Source organism: Symphodus melops (assembly GCF_947650265.1).
Source record: "Symphodus melops genome assembly, chromosome: 15".
Taxonomy (NCBI): Eukaryota; Metazoa; Chordata; class Actinopteri; order Labriformes; family Labridae; genus Symphodus; species Symphodus melops.
In genome coordinates, this window is record NC_136705.1 from 5,577,721 (window position 1) to 5,598,009 (window position 20,289).

Here is a 20,289-nt window from a genome sequence, read left to right on the forward strand (position 1 = left end):
TTTTTAGTCTAGGTTGTATTTTCTTTCAAATGGATATTTTTCTTGATAAGCCATAAAGTTTAAATAACCTGATTATTTTGCATGAACAATAATGAGCTATGGTAGCTCTAATTTGAAAGACATTTTATAGTTTAAATTTTCCATTAAAATGTCATATTTTATCATCACAATTAACTGACAAATGACGACTAATGAAGAATTGAAAGACCTTTTTATATAAAATAGTTTTTATTTATGATGCAAAACTTAAATTAATCACAATAGAGGTATTTCTTTAACTCTACACATGGGTACTTAAACTCAGCGAAACAGGTTTAATTCATTATAACTATGCAATTTAGACCACAACATTTTCTCAAAATGAACTGAACATCTCAAATCAACAAACAGCTGATAAAAAGATACGAATTGCCTATTCTTTAGGTAATTTAGGGTAATGCAATGACTGGTAAAAGACACCATTGGCTATGTTTTGATACAATCTAGTGGTCTGTAATGACAATATATTTCATTTCTTGTCATACATTAAAGAAAACAATGCTTCATATTGCTAACCCTGTATGAACATCACACAAAAATGGCATACAACACAAAAAGGAAATAAAGCAATACTGTATTTTCTCTCTATTCACATAGTCACTCTGATCCAACAAAGTGATTGATTATCTATCAAATGGAAGCTGTTCATGTGTGGACCATGTGGTTCTTGAACTGATACAAGATTGAAGAGTGGATACATTCCTCTCCAGTTGGAGAGTCATATCTCATAAGGCAGGGGTAGTTTTCAGGCTGATCACAGTCAAACTGCAGGTCCAGCCACTGCCTGTAAGGAGCATCGTGCCTCTTTGGGTCTGTCAGGATCCGATTGAGGGCCATGATGTAGCTGAGGGCCATCTGCAGAGTTTCGTACTTTGACAGTTTTTTGTCCTGGCCCCACTGGGGGACCACTTTGCGTAAGCAATCAAAGGCTGTGTTCAAACCCTGCATCCTCTTTCTCTCCCTGGCATTGGCAGCCATCCGTCGCCTTGTTGCAGTCTCTGGATTCTTAGAGTCTGGTTCCGAAGATTCTGATCCAGAATCATTGCAGCTTGGTCGACGAGACTTCATGATTTTGGATTGAAGAATCAAACCAAAGTAAGTCCTCTGATCAGAAAAAAACTCAGCTGGCAACCAACAGATCTATAATAGAAGTTTCCAGTTTTGGTTTTAGGGCTCCTCACCTTTCTTGATCTCACAGCGAGCTCCGAGCTGTATGTCCTGGGTGCAAGACTTGTAACTCCTGACAGTGTAGAGTGTAAGGAGTCCAAGATGTCAGTGATACAGTATACTGAGAAGAAGTAGCTTTTATAAGATAGGACTAATGAACAGGTGGCAGCAGGTGGACACCCCCCCACCCCCCCAACCACAATCACACACCACATATCCTCTGTATTACTAAGACACGAACACACTCAGACAGACCCACGCCCACAATACCCACACCCACTCTCAGCCCTCACACTCAGGCATACACACACACACACACACACACACACACACACACACACACACACACACACACACACACACAAGCACACAAAAACACACACACAAGACCTTAATGAAATTCCAATTATCTTTGGCTGGGTTATCTAGTCGTGGCTTCAATTATGTGACATGTGTCACAAACACAGAAAGTCTACCATCTGGTAGCCAAACTCACCACAGCTGACCATGCAAACCAACCTTTAAAAGGCAAAGATTAACATGAAGCTAACATTTGTTGCCGTAATCTCTATCTCTAGAAAATAGAAAAGAAAACCGTTTATAAACCTTTGAGGACTGAACTCCATATAACAGAATGTAGAGATAATATGGAGCATCGTTTTCATCAGTGGTTGGCGAATAAAAGAACATGGATTTGTAATGTTGAAATTATAACTACACACACACACACACACACACACACACACACACACACAAATAAATACAGTATCTAACTTTATAGTTTAGTAAACACGTTCCTTTTTTATGAACTAATACTTTCCAGAATTGTCTTTTTATTTATCTGTGATATTCCCCACGTTATTATTTTTTTTTCCTTCCTTTGTTTTTATTTAGCTACATAAACCACCAAAAAAGTCGCTTTCACTTCTTATTTAACTAATCCCTATGTTATTATGAGTATAATCTGAGATTAGCCTGAGGTACGGTAGTGGAGGTGTGGTTTGTAATTTGAGGGATTTTAAACACAAATCAAGGGATTATAGTTCTCAAACAATAGGGGCCAGGATGGCATACGGATTACTGCACTTATGAAGGCTCATTTTTGCATCTGTGAAATATGATATTACCCTGAAAAAAAAGTGATTTTAGTCTGATAAACTATCCAGCTAAGGATAAAACAAACTATGTCTGTGTGATGCATTGAAGTTCCTTGTGTACCTTAGACCACGAGGAATAAATAATTGATCTGAGTAGTGGGCCGAGAGAATGGGGCAGACAGAATCATTTGCTTATCCGCCCATCTGTTAACATTCAATTTCTAAATTCTGCAGGATAGTTTTATATGAAAAATACTGATGTTGATCTAAAAGCAAGCATTAACATCACTGCTGTTCTTTTAAACCACTTACCTTACTTTAAAAAAGTACCTCTGTTGCACCTTGTCAAATTGTCTACATTTAAGAAAAATAAGGGATAGAATTTGATGAGCCACTGAAGTACTAATAAATATTTTAAGTAATATTTTGACTCTAATTCATTAAGCTATCAGCTGTAGTTACTGTTTAATTTCTGTTTAATATTAATAAGCTTTTAAGAAAATTAATGAAATACCCAGCATTATTAAGTGTGTAAGAGGAAGTCCAAGCTTTACCAGCTACATAATTAATATACAGTTCTAACTGCAGCAATGATGTAGAAATCCTATAAAATTAAAAGACAGATTTTACATGAAGCACTTTTGATATTACATGACTTACACTTATATTTTATAGAAGGTATATTTTAACTTGAGTAGTAAAATGTGTGCAGCTGACTTGTAATGGAGCCCTTTATCACTATGGTATTATTTAATTAAAGGATCAAAACCTCTACTTCTTTATCTCCGACCAACTTCCTTTGTCAGGGATGTAGCATGACATGTAGCATGTTTAACTTTGTATTGACAAACTCAAAGCTTGGTCGAAGAGGCAGCCTATGAATCATTAATAACTGTCAGAGCCTGGAATAATGCCTCACTGATATTGGGTCATGGACACAAGCTGAGGCTGTCTGGTCATTTTTGGATGGACTGGTTTGCTGTGCAATTAGGCATATAATCCCATCTACCAGTTGGTTCATTGATCACAGATTGATGTAGTATGCCAGCTGCTGCTTGTCTTGTCTGATGGCCTTGTCTCAGCCGTCAATGTTGTCCACTCTGATTTTTTTTTTTTTTTACACCCCAACAAGACTTGCTAGTTTGAGCACCAATGACTAAGCCATGCCCTCAGTCAAAAGCCATATGTTACACCTAAATAGTGACCTGCCTGCTCAAACAGAAACATATAACCTTGAAAATTAAGATGGAGATTAGACCAGAAAGCATATGTTTTGGAACAGGAGAAAGTGCAAAAATGGATTCCATTTGTAGTGTCATTTGATAAATCTCATCAGAATAATCTAACAAGGCAATGTAAATAACCTTATACTTTATTGAATGAGCATAAAACATAGCATTAGTGAGCATAAAAACACATCACAAGCATGCTAATACTTTTGGTCTCTAATGTGTGGACTTTGATTGCTGTGTTGAAATAAACCTGGAGCATTGGTTCTTTAAACAAATGTAATTATTGTTGGACTTCTTTTTCAATTGAAGGTTGCTTCTTTTTTAACACAACTTCAACGATAATTGAATTCAGATTACTTTTGAGAAGAAAGTCAGATAAACACCACATTCTAGACCCACACATATTTATGACTACAGCACAGGACTGAGTAAACAAGTAGGCCTAGCGGCAGCTGGTCTAATGAGGCTTTGAGTATAATTAGGTCAGTAAGGTGAATGTAATTTTATGCCTAATTGAACTCTTTTCCTCTCTAATTTGACTCGTTAGCAATGCTTAATTGGTTTATGACTGAGCTGTTCAATTTGTTTCAAACATTAGTTAAGGCTGATATGGCTTTGATTAAAGTTGAGTTAAAATAGGCTCTAAATCCTGACAGCAAAAACTTTTTTTTTTTAACCAACATACCATAAATAGAAGAGGTAGCAATCGATGCTATCACACAACCAATTTTAAACGTTTAAAATATAATGTATCATCATATAAGGCTTTGAACTTAGTCAGTTGCAACCAAGACCACAAAACTAAATTTAACATGTTTTCCTAACCGCCAAGGAAACATAACATCATCTTATTATTACTACCCCCCCAAAAAAAGGTTTGTTAAACATTATAGAGTCACTTTACGCATTTTGCATGCACGCACATAAAATAACATTATGCAAAAATGTAGTTAAATCTCATTTTGCTGTAGCCCTTTAAATAAAGTGATCTAAATAGCACATTCAGTTGTCTATTTAACACTAAATCTCGACACAGACAATCACAACTACTCAGATTGTTTACTTTGTACGAAAGCTATTGCTACAAGTACATGCATTCATGATTTGTTATAAAATAATTGATGCTAGTATCCATGTAAAAAGGACTTACAATTAAGAACACATGTTGATCACAGACATTCAGCATCAACCTTACTATTTAACAAATAATGTAAAAAACAAACGTGAATCATTCAAATCTGTCAAAGAACATATTTTAACTCCAATGATGGCTCAAGAGCTAAGACGTTTCAGTCAGTCTTTTTCTGTACAACCTCAATTCCTAAAAAGGTAGTACATTGTGTAACACATAAATGACGACAGAATGTGATGGTTAACATAACATTAAACCCCCTTTTTAACTGGAAATAGACACAAACGCAACATGTCCAATTTTGAAAATGAGAAAACGGCATTGTTTTTGTGGACGTTTTGTGCCCAGTGTGAATTTGATGCAAATATGTTTCAAAAGAGTTGGGACAGTGACATCTGAGTGACAAACACGCCTTATAATTCGCACAAGAATGTAGAATGTTTGGCGAATTATGAAGCCTCAATTAAGACAAAAGGAGACCCTTAACTGCTAAAATCCTACACTAAGCAAGAAATGTAAACATAACACTTTGAAAGTTAGAGAAATAGGTCTCCTCAGTTAAAAAAAACACTTACAGAGTTATGTTAAAAAGAAAAGGTGATGCAATTGAGTGGTAAGCATGACCCTGTCCTGACTTTCTTTTAAAAAGGTTTTGCTAGTATCTAATTACAATTGGGTATTTACTTTTCGAAAAGTAGCCAAATAACAGTTTTAACATTTAATACATCATCTGTGTAACATTTACAATCAAAGGTGGGGTTTCAATGTTTTACAAATCATCATGTTCTGTTTTAAATTTAAATTTCACGCAAGATCCCAACTTTTTAGGAAATAAACTTTTTATATAACTTTTGGATAGGAATGCTGGCAAACCCACTTTCAGTGTTGATAGTTATAACACAAACACTTTGCCTCTCTATCCTGAATGTATCAATTCAAATGAGTCTCACAAATAACACAACAGTCTGCTTGGATCATCATACTTCTTCTACCTCCTACAGTTAGACAACAGACAGAATGGGCTGGGAACCCTCTAAAGGTCGCCAATGTGTTGTGGTTGTTGAGCTCAAAGCTCCTCGCTCTCTAGATTCGCCTCAGGAGGGCAGCTGGAGAACAGGATCGGGCTGGTCTCTGATGTTTGGAAGGCTGACTTGATGTCAATTCCCAGCCCTGTCAAAGCAGCATAGCGGCTGCCAGTGCGTGGAGACTTCTTAATGGGTGCCGTGATGCTCTGATGCCACTGTGCTAAAGATGCAGCAGGTCGCCAGTGTTATCATTTGAGTAAAACAAATTTGCACATTTTATAATAAAGCTGATAGTTACAGAGCTACACGGCACATTTACCATAGATATCAAGTCTGCAGGTGCAGGAAACAATTCCAGCCTCATTTTTTGCAGACACTGTATACCAGCCAGCATCATCTTTTGTTGTTGGCTGTATAAGGAGACATACATATCCTGTTGCATCCTGGGTCATACTGAAATAGAAAATAATCAATAATTCAGTTCAATTCAAAAATCCTTTTTGAAACTATTAAACTGTGGTAAATAACAAAGACAGGCTGAAAACTCCTACCTACCTTATTCTTTCCTTAGTTTTAGAAATGCTGTCATTGTCTTTCTTCCAAAAGATAATTGGAGGTGGCATACCCATCACCCGACACTCAAGCCTTACCGGGGTTCCTTCTGGAATACCCATGTTCTGCAATTTCTCCACAAATTTGGGAGGGTGCTTCATCTCTTTCTCTGAAGTGGACATGACATTAATGGGCCAAACAGGGCATGGAACTTAATTACTGTTCATCATCTAAAAGCAAAGTCATTGATGGTATTCAGTCCTTACCTACTACTTTCAGTTCGAGAGTAAAAGAGCTCTGCCCTGCTCTGTTGCTTGCAATGCAGGTGTATGTCCCGCTGTCATTCTGGATTAGAGGATCAAAGACAAGAGAATGGATGCCATTCTCCCGCACCAACATCTTGTGGTTAAGGTCTGGATAGATTGGTCTCCCATTGACCAACCACATGAGCTCTGGGTTGGGTAGGCCATTCACCTAAAACATTTTTTAAAATGATGAGTTCAAACTCTTTTCTGGTTGTATCAGTGCCAAAACATAGTGCATACTGACCTTACAGTCTAGTCTACACAGTCCTCCCTCGTGAGCTAGCATGTCACCGGGTGCCTGGAGGAAGTGAGGCTGAAAAAAGCGCTCCTGGGTTTGCTCACTTTCAACTTCCTGTATACGGACCCGTACCCTTAAAAACACGAGTTGAACAGAGCATGTTATGGAGCAAAACTGCATTTATAATCATCAATGTTTGTCTATGTAATGGCACATTGTGTGTGCCCTTCCGCCACATTGCCATTTTTGTATAGATAATCCCCTAGTACTATTTTTGTCAAGACAAATGATCAATAACTGTCTGTGTCCCCAGGATGCAGAGGGCTTCTTTGTATACATGGGAGTAACACTGCAAACTCCTTGTTCACACAGCTGGCCTGAACAGTGCTTGTCCGTTGCAGACTTTCATTTTAGCATGCTTGTTGAAAGGTGAAAGCAGCGATAGTTGTTGCAGGCGTTTAAGGATTGGAACTCACCTCTGAGGGTGGACAGGTGTCAGTCGGTTTCTGAGAGATCCTGTTTGGACAATCAAATGACCTGAGCAGCTGATTCGTCCCTGATGATCATTTAATGTCAAAAAGTAAGTCAGGTTTGTAGCTGGAGAGAATCTAAACAAAATGAACATGGAGACTGAGTGTGAATAATCACCTGCGGATTAGCTGCCATGACAGTGTAGTTGCCGTCATCATCATTAGTAGTGGACTCTATATGCAAAGAACAGGTCCCATCCCCCTCTCTAATTTTTTTGTAGTGGACGTTCTTCCTCAATATCTGTATGCCATCCTTAAACCAGTAAACCTGAGAAGAGACAAAGATGTGAAAGGTTAATAGGCAGGATTTAGAGGAAAGGTCTCAATGTTATTTGGCACAGTTTTTAACTCTTACCTTTGGAACAGGGATTCCCAACACTTTACATGAGAAAGTGACAGGAACACCTTCCATGGCTCTAAAGTTCTTAAGTTTCTTTTCAAATATGGGTGCAATGCATTTTCCACTAGGGACGTCATCATGCTGCACTTCATCGTCTGACTCTTGTACAGGTGTTCGTTCCAAACGAAACTCAATCTCACTCATAAGTCTCTGCTCAAAACTCGACACTCTGTACTCCTGGAAAAGGAAACAACAATAAAGCAATAGGAAAAGTAAATTATTAGTTATTGCATTCTGCTTTTTTGTCTACAGCACATTTCTCTGAAATCCTATAATTAAAGTAACATGCATATAATATACTTCTCTTGGATCCTTTGACTTTAAGATAAGCAACACATGTTCTTAGAGAGAAATGCAGTAACTAGGAGTGGGAGCATGCATCTAAACAGCAACAGAGGCATTAAAGTAACAATCTGTAATTCAGATATCAGAAGAAAAAGATACAGATTGTGACTTTAAACTTCTTGATGATGAAGAGCATGCAGATGCTTCTGTCTGATAGTATCACACATAGTTGTCAACACACTTTCTTCATCCAATCAAACAATATTAAGCTGGAGGTAAACCAGAGAACAGACGAAGATGAGCTGTTAAGAGAAACTGTAGAGCTGATTAACAACATTTGTAAACATTTAAGCAGTATATGTTTTATTAGGACTCTCTCCACACCTTTTAAATTTATTGGATGTGAGTAAAGACAAAACTAAAAGGAATTTGTTAAAAGGTGTAACATGTAAGGACAATTAGCAGATTTCTGGGCAAATTTCTTTCTTTTTTTTTTTTTTAGAAAAGGGTTGCACATTGACTCTCCTACTGGGAAACTGTAAAATGCAAACAACATTTGAATACAGTTTTACACAATAGTGGACTTTTTTAAATGTAACCTTTCCTTTTCCATTCGTTTGAAAATTAGTACATAACATACAGTGCATAAGCTAACAGATGCTCATGTTCAAGGTATTTATTCATCTTAGTATTTTGATAAGTGTAAGAGAGGTTTTATAATCTCTCTTAAACATTTGAACAGCCCATACAGCCTTGAGCAAAGCAAAACTTGGGAAGGAACGATCTTTGTACCTCATCAATGTTAATGACAGTAGCAGGTATGTTTGGTCCGAGGGGTCTGCTCCCTGTTTTCCCCTCATTACTCAGCTTCTATGAGAGGATAATGATGGATGATGACATCACCCAAGACCACATACTATACAAACCAACATACTCATAGATAAACACACATGCTACAGTTATAACCAAGCACATGTTGTTGTGACAGTCATGAACAAGCAATGATAGATAACCATGCATATGGAAATGATGTCTGATTTTTGAGGAATTGAAGACTGTGTTTTCAAAGAATTGTTCAGTGTATCTATAATATTTTGCATTGTAAAATATCTGATGGACACTAACAATGAATACCTAAGTTCAAATTTAAAAAGGAAGGTAAATGTTCTTGAAAGTAATCTTGATTTAATGGCTGAAATCAATGTATATTATAAGAATTAAGTGGACTATCGTATTAAAATTAGCCTACAGGCTAGACAACCCAGTGTTAGACTACACCTGTTCAGATTAAATTCACATTATAGAAGTCGATCAAATATCTAATTTAGGAACATGCATGATAAAGGGGCCAAATTATAACAGAAAGGTTCATATTTGATGATTTTGTGCTGTTCATACTATGCCAAAAAAAAAACCCAAGACATGTAATTTGTAATTTGTTGAAAAAATAAAAGCTTATGTCGTACATGTGTGCAGCCTGAATAAAGCCTTAGTACCTGCTGTTGAGATAAATTTAGAGTATCGTCTTTAAAGCTTTGAAAGCTTTGAAGCTTTTTCTCAATATTGTGTAGGATCCTTTCTTTGTTTTCACGCACGTCTTCAGTCGATGGGATGCGCATCTTGGGAGCCTTTTTTCGAAACCTGAAAAAGAGAGAGAGGATATCTGTTTCAAATAATAACCGAAGTTATCAATCACGAAAGCATGTTGGTTCATCAGATAGGGCATACCCTAAAGGAGCTCCCTTTGGCAAACCCATTGAGTTGGTGGCCTGACTTGGGGTAAGGGAAGGAAGGACAGAGCTCAAGAACGCTACAGGGTTTTGAGTGGGGCTGGGAGTTGAGCTGCTGGAGGTGGGAGAGGATGCGTTGGGTGGCAACTGGGCTGGTACAGTGAATAACGTTGACCCTGGTGGAGGTGAGGACATGAGGCAGGTAGGGCTGGTGGGAGACCTGAGCACTCGCATGGGATATGTTCCTGGTGGTGGAGAGGTTGGTGGCAGAGTAGGGGAGCTGGCAGCAGAGGAGTTAAGCTCTGCAGCTAGTTCTTGGAGCAGCGGGACGGGTGATTCATTTGGGGAAGGACTCCTGACTGGTGAGAAAGTCTGAGCGGCTATGAACTCTTTCGGCCTGGCATAGTTGAATGTGTGGGAGGTGGCTGCTAAGTTAGTGAGGGAGGTGTATGTGCTTCTCAGTAGGGGTGTAGGAGATGTGATTTGCAGTAAGCTTGACGTTGAATCTGTAGAGACTGTACTAAGCTTCTGGCCAGGAGGAGAGAAACAGTGGGGTGTTGTTGAGGTACTTGCAAGAGCTGCAGGGGAGAGGTTGAGGATGGAGGCATGGATGGTATTCATTTGGTTTCTGATGAGAGGAACTTCGCTCAGCTGTGGGGAAGGTAGAGGGGAGTTTACTATTGAGGAAGACTTTGGCTGAGAAATCAAAGGTGGGAAGCTAATGGGAGATGATGGAGATATGCTAAAAAGATTTGAATTTGGGTTCTTTAGTTCAGCGCCAGAACTCAGAGATGGAGCAGGAGGAGTGTTGGCCATTTGAGATGCACAGTTGGACGTCTGCTTCAGAGGTGTAGCAGAATGCAGATATGGCTGAAAAGGTTGCAGATGGGGCTCATGTTGTATTCCAGGTGACCACTGCAGACTTCCACTGGAGTTCGGAACATCAGATTGGATCTGGACCTGGACTGGAGGTTGGGTTTTAGGCCGGATATGAGTTTGGGTCAGTTTCGGTTCAGTCTCTTGCTGCTCCATCAGGACTTGGTTGTGCAGAAGCTGGAGCTGGGCCTGGTCCCTGTTGATAAAGCAAAAATGTAAACACATCCAATGACATTAGACTCAAACTGTGAAATGAAAGGGGGCTCAGTTCACTGTTGTAATTGTGTCAACTTAGTAAACCCCAGAGGAATGAGCCGCCAAGCAAAATACTATGGCCTTTTATGGGCTTCCAACAAGTTAGTAACAAAACACTGTTCCGGTTCTGGACACTCTCAGCTCACGTTCTTACAATGTCCCTACTATTAATCATACAATTACTGCAATTTAGTCCAGGCTAAACTGTACTGGAAAAATGATAATGTAAATATTTATGTTTCAAGCCTATGATTCAAAGTATAAGTACAAGCATGGAGGATTTCATTTACAGCATGAATATTGAAGATTTAAGATGACTATAAACGATTGAGATTACATAACAAATAACCACGAATGCAAAGAAGTACACTTACAGGTAGAAAATGCCATCCTTTGTTCTTGAAAGTTTGAAGGTCCACATTTGAAGTCTGCATGCATTTATGGATTGCAACTGACTACAGTGGCTACTGGAGCCAGCCCGTGAAGAACCTCCCACCTCACAGCCCACAGCTTTGAGCAGTACAAACTAAGGACATGTTTTTGGAACTCATCTACAAAATATTACATTACAGCATTGAAGACTTCTTTGACAGACTTTAGTGAAGAGTTTCAGCACAGCTGTGACATTTCTAAAACTCATACTTTTTATTAGTTTTTTTTTTTCTCTACTCACAGTTTAGGTTTAGTCAGCACTGGTGGTGGTTCTCTATTGAATGACATTTTCTGGGTTTCTTCATCAGACTCACTGGAAACATCACAATGTTCTTCCTCAGGCAGCTTAAAGTGCACACGCAGACCAACTCTGGAGCCAGAGCGTGAGACTTTCTGATTGGTCAGAGTGCCTGTCTTCAAGCAAGAGTTTGGAGGGGGATCAGGGAGTGACACCACATTAGGGCCAGTGTTCTGGTGGTTTGTGGTTTCCTTTAATTTGATGCTTGTGTCAGGTGATATTACTGAAGATGGGGAAGCATCCTGCTCAGCAGAAGTACCAACTACACATGGAGAAATGAAAGGTTTCTGGTGCGAGGGAACCTGGCTCCTGCTCTCTGGTTCGAGACACGCTCTACTGCATTCAGGAGGTTCCTGATGAAAGTACATAGGATTAAAATTCTTGGGACTGGTGTTGCACGAGTTTAGGAAGGAGCTGCTGCTTAGGCCAGTTGGTTCCATACTGGGTATACTGGTGCGGAGAGTGTCTGGACACAACATGCTGGAACAGTTGGAGTCCAGACTGAAGGCTCTGTTGTTGAAGGGTTCTGGGCCTAGAGTGCTAGAATTGACAGGGTCTAGGATGATGTTCCTGGAGAGTGGCTTGATGCTGCTGGAATTGTTGATATCTGTTTGAAGGTTTGAAGTGGGAGCTGAGGGGGAAGGGCCTTGGATTTGACTAGACTCCATTGTTAAACCGCTGAAAGGCCTTTCATGGTTGCTATTGCTGCCACCAGCTGATGAGAACCAGAGAGATATCAGTCATGTCAATGCACTTTTGTAAAGCTGTATGATAAGTGTGTTTTTCTAAACCAAAGAATGTTACCTGTGACTCTGAGTGTAGCAGTGCTTTTAACGGTTCCATACTTGTTGCTTGCTGTACAGGTAAAAACTCCTGAATCTTCAGGGACAACTTCAGAAATGACTAGAGTGCATATTTCCTCTAGAAGTAATGGTGTAAAAAAAGAAGATGGTCAGATAATGAAGTTGGTTCACTTTCACCATATTACATTAATTACTCAACTAGACTAATGTAGATGTAGGGACATGGCTTCTTTTTTTTCTAAATGCCCACCAGTAAGGTTTGTTTGAGCCACTGGGGCTCAAAGTCTATCTGCAGTGAAAGCAGATTGAAGTGATCTACCGAGGTGGTTTACCACAGGATGAGAGACTACCTTATATGGTTCTGAGCCAGGAAAAAGCAACACGGGCTCACACTTGTACACAGAAGAGCATAAGCCTTAGCCAAGGACTACAACACTAAGCTGAGTAATATGAACATGTACAGACAGGCAGCTGCTGGTTTCAGTCAACACGTGTGTTTCACGGAGGAGAAAATGCAAAATATATATACCTGTGTCAACTGGAGATCTGGGCTCTGAAACAAACGACAAATAGTATGATTACATTGATTAATTTATTAAAAGAAGCTGTCCTTTAAGAATAACTACCACTGTTATACTTTTTGTTTATTACTAATCATATATCACTCATACTTTTTTTTAAATTTTCTTTAAGTATAAGATTTTTTAAGATTAATAATTCATGACACAAAAGCAAACATTTTAGTGGGCTGTCAAAAAGTCCACCTCCAGTTAAATAAGATGATAGCCGAAACAGTATGTTAAAACTTTTAAGATGTATTGGTTAAAAACGCGTCCGTAATCTTAACATCTCTGAAGTTATAACCCCTGCATTTCAAAATACTCCTTTATCAAACTAGAGAAGGCATGACAATGTACTTGCAGTAGGTACTTTGAAGATTTAACTCCTTCAAGGTAATCTACATTTTCAATAGTTAAGATAATGAAGTTTACTTTTTTGCAGGATTCGAAAATCATGAGAGTCCTCCAGGATTTTTCCATCTCTGTACCAGTCCACTTGAGGCGATGGTAGCCCTTTCACACGGCACTCTAGCACCACCAGCTGGCCTTCTGATGCAAGGAGATCCTTCAGAATCTGGTTTGAAAAGACATTCTATAAGTCACATTAATATACAAAACAGTTAGTAGCACTGTCCATCCTTTGAGAATTACTCTACCTTTGAGAATACAGGAGCAGCCATGACTGGTTGCCCATTCATCCTTTGAATATAGTTGTTGTTTGAGGTTTGACCCTAAAGATACGAATCCACAGGTAATATGTTGATTAACATACAAAAAATAACACTAAATAAACATTTACATGAAATGTCTCTTCTACCTCAGATTGGGGTGTTTGCATTTGAGTTGAAAAAATTGGCAGGGCAGACAAATCCAATGAGTTGGCAGACTGTAATGTAGCTTTCGTTGTAGTTGTCAGCTGTTGAGGGGTTGTGAATATGTCTGAGATGGATGTTGAAACTTCCTGGACTCCAGAAAGTTCTTTATCCCCAGCTGACAGGATAGGAAATACCGGCAAGGGTAACACAGTTGTCTCCTCCAAATGTAGGTGTGCTTTGGAAGCCAAAGGTGTTTTAAAGACCTCTGGAGCTTGAATTATGGTTGCTGTTGTCTGGACTGGCAGAGGAGGTTCTGTGATTATTTGGTTAACTGTTGAAGAGAAGTGCTCTTCAGGTGATTTCTCAGTGGTCGATGCTGGATGGGATGATGCAGAGTGTTCATCTTCGGTGGAAACAGTTTGGCTTGATGATGGAGGTAAGGATTTCTTCTGCAGCCTTTGGGAAATTATGGGGAAAAAAACAGTACCGGTCATGTTCAGAGTTCCATTAAGGTGGCCAAAGATCCACATAATTTATTTTTGAAACATCATTTGACTCAAACGTACTGGGCTTCACGTCCAAAGCGCTGTTCCCCCTCAGAATCGGAAGATGAGGCACCTGTTGGTTTAAACAACAAGCACACATGCTGAATCACTCAGGATTTAACTTCTTTATTACATTTTAAACATGAAACAGCAACAAACATCTGTTTACTAAGTGGAGAAAAGGATTAAGAGGACCCTATACTCCCAAGGTATATCTCTTATTTGTTGTTGCTTTTAGCAGCAAGTTCATTCATTCCCAAAAAGTAAAACAAAATAGAAAATATTGTATGCACAAGATATTAACTTGTCCCTGTGTTATACTTTATTACATGTCTCCATGTAACAACATGTCCAATCCGAGACATAGAAGCAATTTCCGTTGTTTGGACACATTTTGTCTTACATATAATTGTGGATAAAAAAAAAAGAAGAAGAAATACCTTCAACATAGATCTCAGCTGATGTAGAGTCAGTGCCATAGAAATTAGATGCGAAGCAAGAGTAGCGTCCAGTATCTTCCTCAAATGCCTCTGCGATGATCATAGAGTGCAGATTCCCATTGGTAATGATCTGAATGTCAGGGCTGTTCTCCAGCTCCTTGCCCTCACAAAACCACCTGTAAAAAACATGGAGAGAAAACGGGTTATTACGACATAGCACAGGGATGTTATTACCACAGCCATTAGCTGTATGGGCTAATTCCTGTATTGTTTGTGCATGTGTTTGCACATTGTCGCAGACATGGACACACACACACGTATTCATGTGAATACTAAAGGCTGGTGAACATTTTACTGTGAACAAACAAAAATGAAACATTTAAAAAAGTTTTCTCTGCATGTTTTTTTTTTTTAAAGATCTGGGGTTATACACAGCGTATCTTGGGTGCATCAAATAGATAACAGATTTTAGCACTTTGCATAAACTATTTGGATCAGTAATGCAGTCAGTAAAACAGTAATTTGTTTCTGTAACTGGGCAGATAATAGATATCTTTCCTCTCCTTCCCTAGAACTTCAAGAATAAGAATACTTAGTGATTATAGAACAACCCATTGCAAGTTTTAGTGCAACATACTATATACAGCCAATAAATCAGGACCAGCCTGATAAATGCTGGTAAAATATCATTGCTCACCAAATTGATCATACTAGCAATTTGGTGATAAATCAAAGAAAAAGCTTTTCAATGTTTTGTTAAGACCACAACACCCCAATTGAACATCATGAAAACTCCAACAGAATGATGAACAACTTTCGTAAAACATTCCCTCCATTAATTGCATTTTGGGTCAAGATCTGTGTATCTCCTACATCGTTTACACCCATTTACCCTGAAGCAAACATTTCTGCCCTGAATCTGATATATTTCAGCACATTGGGCTACTATCTGTTCATTTTTTGTCACTTTTCTGTAACTGAAGGAGTTGTGTTTTGCAATCCACTCTCTACAGTACTCGGTTTGGGTTCTTGCTATGTTCTGAAAGTGTTTCAATGTGGCTGGTACCATGGTGGTATCATTGCTTATAGTGCCTTTGGAATGGTGCCATTCAGTGGAGTTATGTAGGCCAAGTAGAAAATGTTTTGATGAGCAAACCTGATCCCTTTCCCTGTAAAACAAGAAGTAACAGCAGCATGCCAGCCAGGATTAAAAGTGTTTTCAATGAACGGTTGATGTGATTAAGATGACCAACACAAAACAGTTTTATAAGCAGCTATATTTCATTATTTACCCCAGTTGATGATGGGGTTTTTTTTCAAACTTAATTAATGAGCTTGAACCAAGCTACATCAAGTCAGCATCCTTAAGCCAATGATGAGAAGTTGAATTATATAATGTTCTGTTTTACAATGTTGAATTTTCAAGATAGGACAATTATCATATTAAAAAGTCATTATTAATAATGACAGACAGACAGACAGACAGACAGACAGACAGACAGACAGACAGACAGACAGACAGACAGACAGACCCAAGATTAAAAAGCAGTTTATAGAAACAGTATTCCTCTGGAAAAGTTAGTATTTGTGAAGTTATTACACTGAAGCCTTAGAACCAAATATTAAATACAACATAAGCAAAAAATAGACTGGTATATAAGTGTTCTGCATGAGGCAGTCTAAATTGTAGGAGTCTAAATTGAAAGCATGAGTCGTAGAGGAATCGGCTGGTCTGTGAGTCAGAGACTTTGCTGGCTGCACCTGTCAGGCCTGTTTACCCTCTGGACCTAAGAGGAGATTCCCTGGGAGCTCTTACTGGCTGATCCTGATACATTTACACAGAAAGCTAAATAAAGACTAAGAATACACACAATGCTAAATCCGGAGGCAGTACACTACAGACATTGATAGGAAATATGAACCTTTCAACACTTCTTTGACACATTTGTCATATCCACAAATACAATAACTATGGAGTGGAGAAATAACACTTAAACTACTGAAAAGAGATTTTTGTCCATCTATCTATATCAGCACATCAAAATTTAGACTCCTTATGAAGACCATGGAAGCTGTGGAAGAACACAGTCCCTCTCTTTCTATTTAGGCCAAAGAAATTAACTTGTATGCGTTATTCATACTTCTTGTTATTACATCTTTACCCAAGACAACCAAGTGGACTTCAGAATCTTTAAAGTTACATCACTATCTTTTTTTAGAGCCATGATTGTGATGAAGAAATATAACTCCAGTGAGAACAAAAAATAAATCAGTCAAAACTTGTTAGCCTTACCGGACTTCAGGAACAGGTAATCCTTTAACAATACAGTCTAACTGGACCTTGCTGCCCTCTGGAACCTCCCTGCTTTTCAGTTTCTGGACGAACTGAGGAGGCTCACACACAGGCTCCGCTGGATTTGGAGTTTCTGTCAAGGCAAAGCTGTCAGCCTCCACCTCATGGGAAAAAGAGTCACACTCTTCCATAATCCTGCAGTCTTTGAATTCTTTGTGCCCAATTTCATATTCCAACGGGACCTTTGGTATATGGCTTACACCATGACTGGTTTTCTCTTTCTGTACCTCAATGGGCATGACAGTGCGCTCCCTGTCATCATGGCTGAGGGGGAAAACTGTCTCGTCATTCGGGCTCTTGCTCTGGTTTTTACTTCTGTATGTTTTGCATGCCTTCGGTCGCATCCGTTTGGAGCTGTTGGCCTTAAAGAGAGAGGAGAGTTCCTCTATGAAGTCTGCTGCCTTATTGAGGAACTCCTTCTTGGACTGCGTCTCAAGACCGTACGGGGCATTCCTCACTGGCCTGTCGAAGTCGTTGAATTCTTCTCTAGAGTCTCTGCTGTTCCTGATTACGTTCTCCTGCCTTGTGGACGCTCTGAGCACCTTTCTGTCAGGTGTACATTTTTCATGTGTTGGTGGCAGATCTCTATATTCCTGGACTGGATTGGTGACAGGTAGAGTGGCGGGAGCAACAGAAGAAGCATTAGAATGGCTAGCCAATGGAACAGACGGGGATTCACAGTTAGAATCCGACGCTGAGGAGATGTTGGAAGGGGTTAATGGAGTGATAGAGGCTTTGAAATCCACCCTCTCCTCTTGATGCCCGTGTCCAATGGCCTGGCAGGCAAGGTTCACACTTTTATCCAGCTCCTCCTGGCTGAGGAAGGCTGAGAGGTCTGGTAATTGGGGATCATTGTGGCCCACAGAATCCTCCACCTTACCTTTGAGTGACCCATAGATTTGAAGGCGTGAGGAAGAAGCATCTGAGTGGTTCATTTCATTGTGTTGTTTGGCTCTATCTTCTGCCAGATAGCTCTCTTTTAAGTGCTGAGACAGTGGTGGTGGATCTTGCATGCTGTGGAAAAATAACCACAAAGAATTCAGCAACAATACACCCTACATATCCACTGTTCGTGTTAGAAAAATTCACTGTAGTAATAGGTGGATTGATTTTGTTATGTTTCAAACTGCAAACTTAAGAAATCTAAACAACATGAAACCATATAGCAAGCAGTGGAACTAATACCCAATAAATTGATTAACAAAAACATGATTTAGTTTAGTTTAGTTTTACCATTTCATTTGTAAACTACAACTGTGTTTAGATTCCCTTTAAATGTCAAGGCAAAAGCAAGATGTCCGTTTTCACCGTTTTCTTATAAAATGAAATCATAGACAAAACAGCCATTGATTGCCCTATAATATTTATATGAAATAAACAACTTGACAACATGGTCAAAAATAAAATGTGAGTTTTTTTTTATTTATTTAAGTCCTTACATGTTAATCCAGGTAGGCTAAAAAAGTCCGAAAAAAATTATCAGTATAGAATGGATTAAAAGAGAATTTTGGAAACCACTGGTCTTTATTTCAGACTAATTTGAATCTTCCTAGTCTATCGGGTTCTGACAGGAGCAAGACTTGCTTGGATCGGCCGACTGAGTCAAACCTCTATATTAATACATGAAATCTTTTCACAACATTGACACTAATTATGAGTAAGTTATTGTATCCAGACATGAGATAGGGTACACATATGCTACTGACACTCAAATCGGCGCAATTTAGAAACGCGGTAATGCCCTTCCAACAGACCTGAAGCTGCAGCTGTTGTGTACATTAATCCTTTTCAAACAGGCTACGAGCCCACCAAGTCATATCTAATAATAGCGTGGGGTCACTTTACATGAAAAATCTACAAAAAAGAAGCCCCCTTCATCCTGTGCCCTTGTTATTGTAAACAAGCATTAATCTTATTAAACAAAATTAGACATACAAACAAGTAGACCTGATGTGCGTTGCAGATAAAAAAGGTTAGGATAATTAAATACCATACAAGAAGTAGACTAATGCCGTCAACTGCTTCATGCTTAAGATATTTCCTGGTGATATTTACAGCAGTTAAGACTTGTGTAAAAGACAATCTCAGCCACTACAAACAATTAAAATAGGTCGTGATGTATTTTACCTTCGAATTAAACATAGGTTAAGTAGACCCTTGAATGGACTGGGAATAAGAATGCACCTGTGTTTGGAGAGGACGCGTCTTGAGTCTTGGAGTTGCTGCCACCTGGAGAAATCTTTGTCGCAGGCAGCAGCCCGGGACAGTTTTGTCGAGTTAACCTTGGAGTGAACGGGAAATGTGGAGCCGAGCTAGACTAAACTGTCACCAGAACAAAGTGACAACATTGGTCAGCGCAGAAGTTTCAGGTTATTTTGGGAAGGCCAGGCCCCATGTCGCTGAGGGGCGTCCCTGCTTATTGGCCAGCAGGGTGTCAAGGAATTCCTCGTCCGGTGGTTCATCAAAAAGGTCCATCCTACAGTTGGAATCCCCTTGTTTCACTCTTACACACATATTAACTCAACACAAATATTAAAATCTATTACACTAATATGTGATGCAAATATGTGATTGGCCTAGGGTGGCCTATTATGAGAAAAGAACATATTTAGCTTATCAGATTTCTTTAATATCTATCAAACAGGAGAGACGAGGAAATAAGTATTAATTTTACACAAGATGATGTATAAATTACTGTCATAAAGTATTTGATGCTTGAACTGGAGACTTCATTTAAGGATGTCTGCACTGAGAGCAGCAAACTACCTAATGTCCCCCCTAGAGTGCAGACAATGGTGATGGGAGATCTTGGATGATAATGATGATGATGATGGATCAGGGGATGATGAATCTATGAAGACTGCGGCGATGACGATGCACATAACGAGGATATGAATGAACTGAAGGCAGGCGGAAGTCATAGTTAAAGACAGCATAGGCTAACAATAATGTGACAGTAACAGTGCAGTCTATGGATGGATGTAAGAAGCTGAAAACAGCTGATGACAACAGGAAAATATGTATGGGCTGACTAAATGCAAAATAGTAGGCTATACGGTAAATTGGTCTACCAACTTATTGTCTTATACATTCTATACCTGCCTACTTTATGAAGACTATTTCAAAACCTGGATTTAAAATTAAAACAAATAATCGATCGTCTCAGTTCATTCGAAGGAT

The 20,289-nt window shown here is 39.1% G+C and overlaps 2 protein-coding genes across 2 annotated transcripts; both read right to left on the reverse strand.

Moving 5' to 3' along the window:
• Nucleotides 1-351: 351 nt before the first annotated feature.
• On the reverse strand, nucleotides 352-1,243 carry atoh7 (atonal bHLH transcription factor 7). Its single transcript, XM_079363207.1, has one exon. The coding sequence runs from the start codon at nucleotides 1,105-1,107 to the stop codon at nucleotides 685-687; it is 423 nt and encodes a 140-aa protein (XP_079219333.1). The 5' UTR covers nucleotides 1,108-1,243; the 3' UTR covers nucleotides 352-684.
• Nucleotides 1,244-3,659: 2,416 nt separating this feature from the next.
• On the reverse strand, nucleotides 3,660-19,613 carry mypn (myopalladin). The gene is made up of 21 exons (XM_079362452.1): nucleotides 19,294-19,613; nucleotides 17,050-18,123; nucleotides 14,757-14,932; nucleotides 14,338-14,389; nucleotides 13,774-14,227; nucleotides 13,613-13,687; nucleotides 13,389-13,530; nucleotides 12,926-12,949; nucleotides 12,398-12,514; nucleotides 11,537-12,308; nucleotides 9,731-10,804; nucleotides 9,499-9,643; nucleotides 8,795-8,872; nucleotides 7,673-7,894; nucleotides 7,436-7,585; nucleotides 7,264-7,343; nucleotides 6,794-6,920; nucleotides 6,511-6,718; nucleotides 6,248-6,413; nucleotides 6,012-6,145; nucleotides 3,660-5,912 (listed from the first exon to the last, which is right to left on the reverse strand). The coding sequence occupies exons 2-21, from the start codon at nucleotides 18,120-18,122 to the stop codon at nucleotides 5,734-5,736; spliced, it is 5,448 nt and encodes a 1,815-aa protein (XP_079218578.1). The 5' UTR covers nucleotide 18,123; nucleotides 19,294-19,613; the 3' UTR covers nucleotides 3,660-5,733.
• Nucleotides 19,614-20,289: the final 676 nt, after the last annotated feature.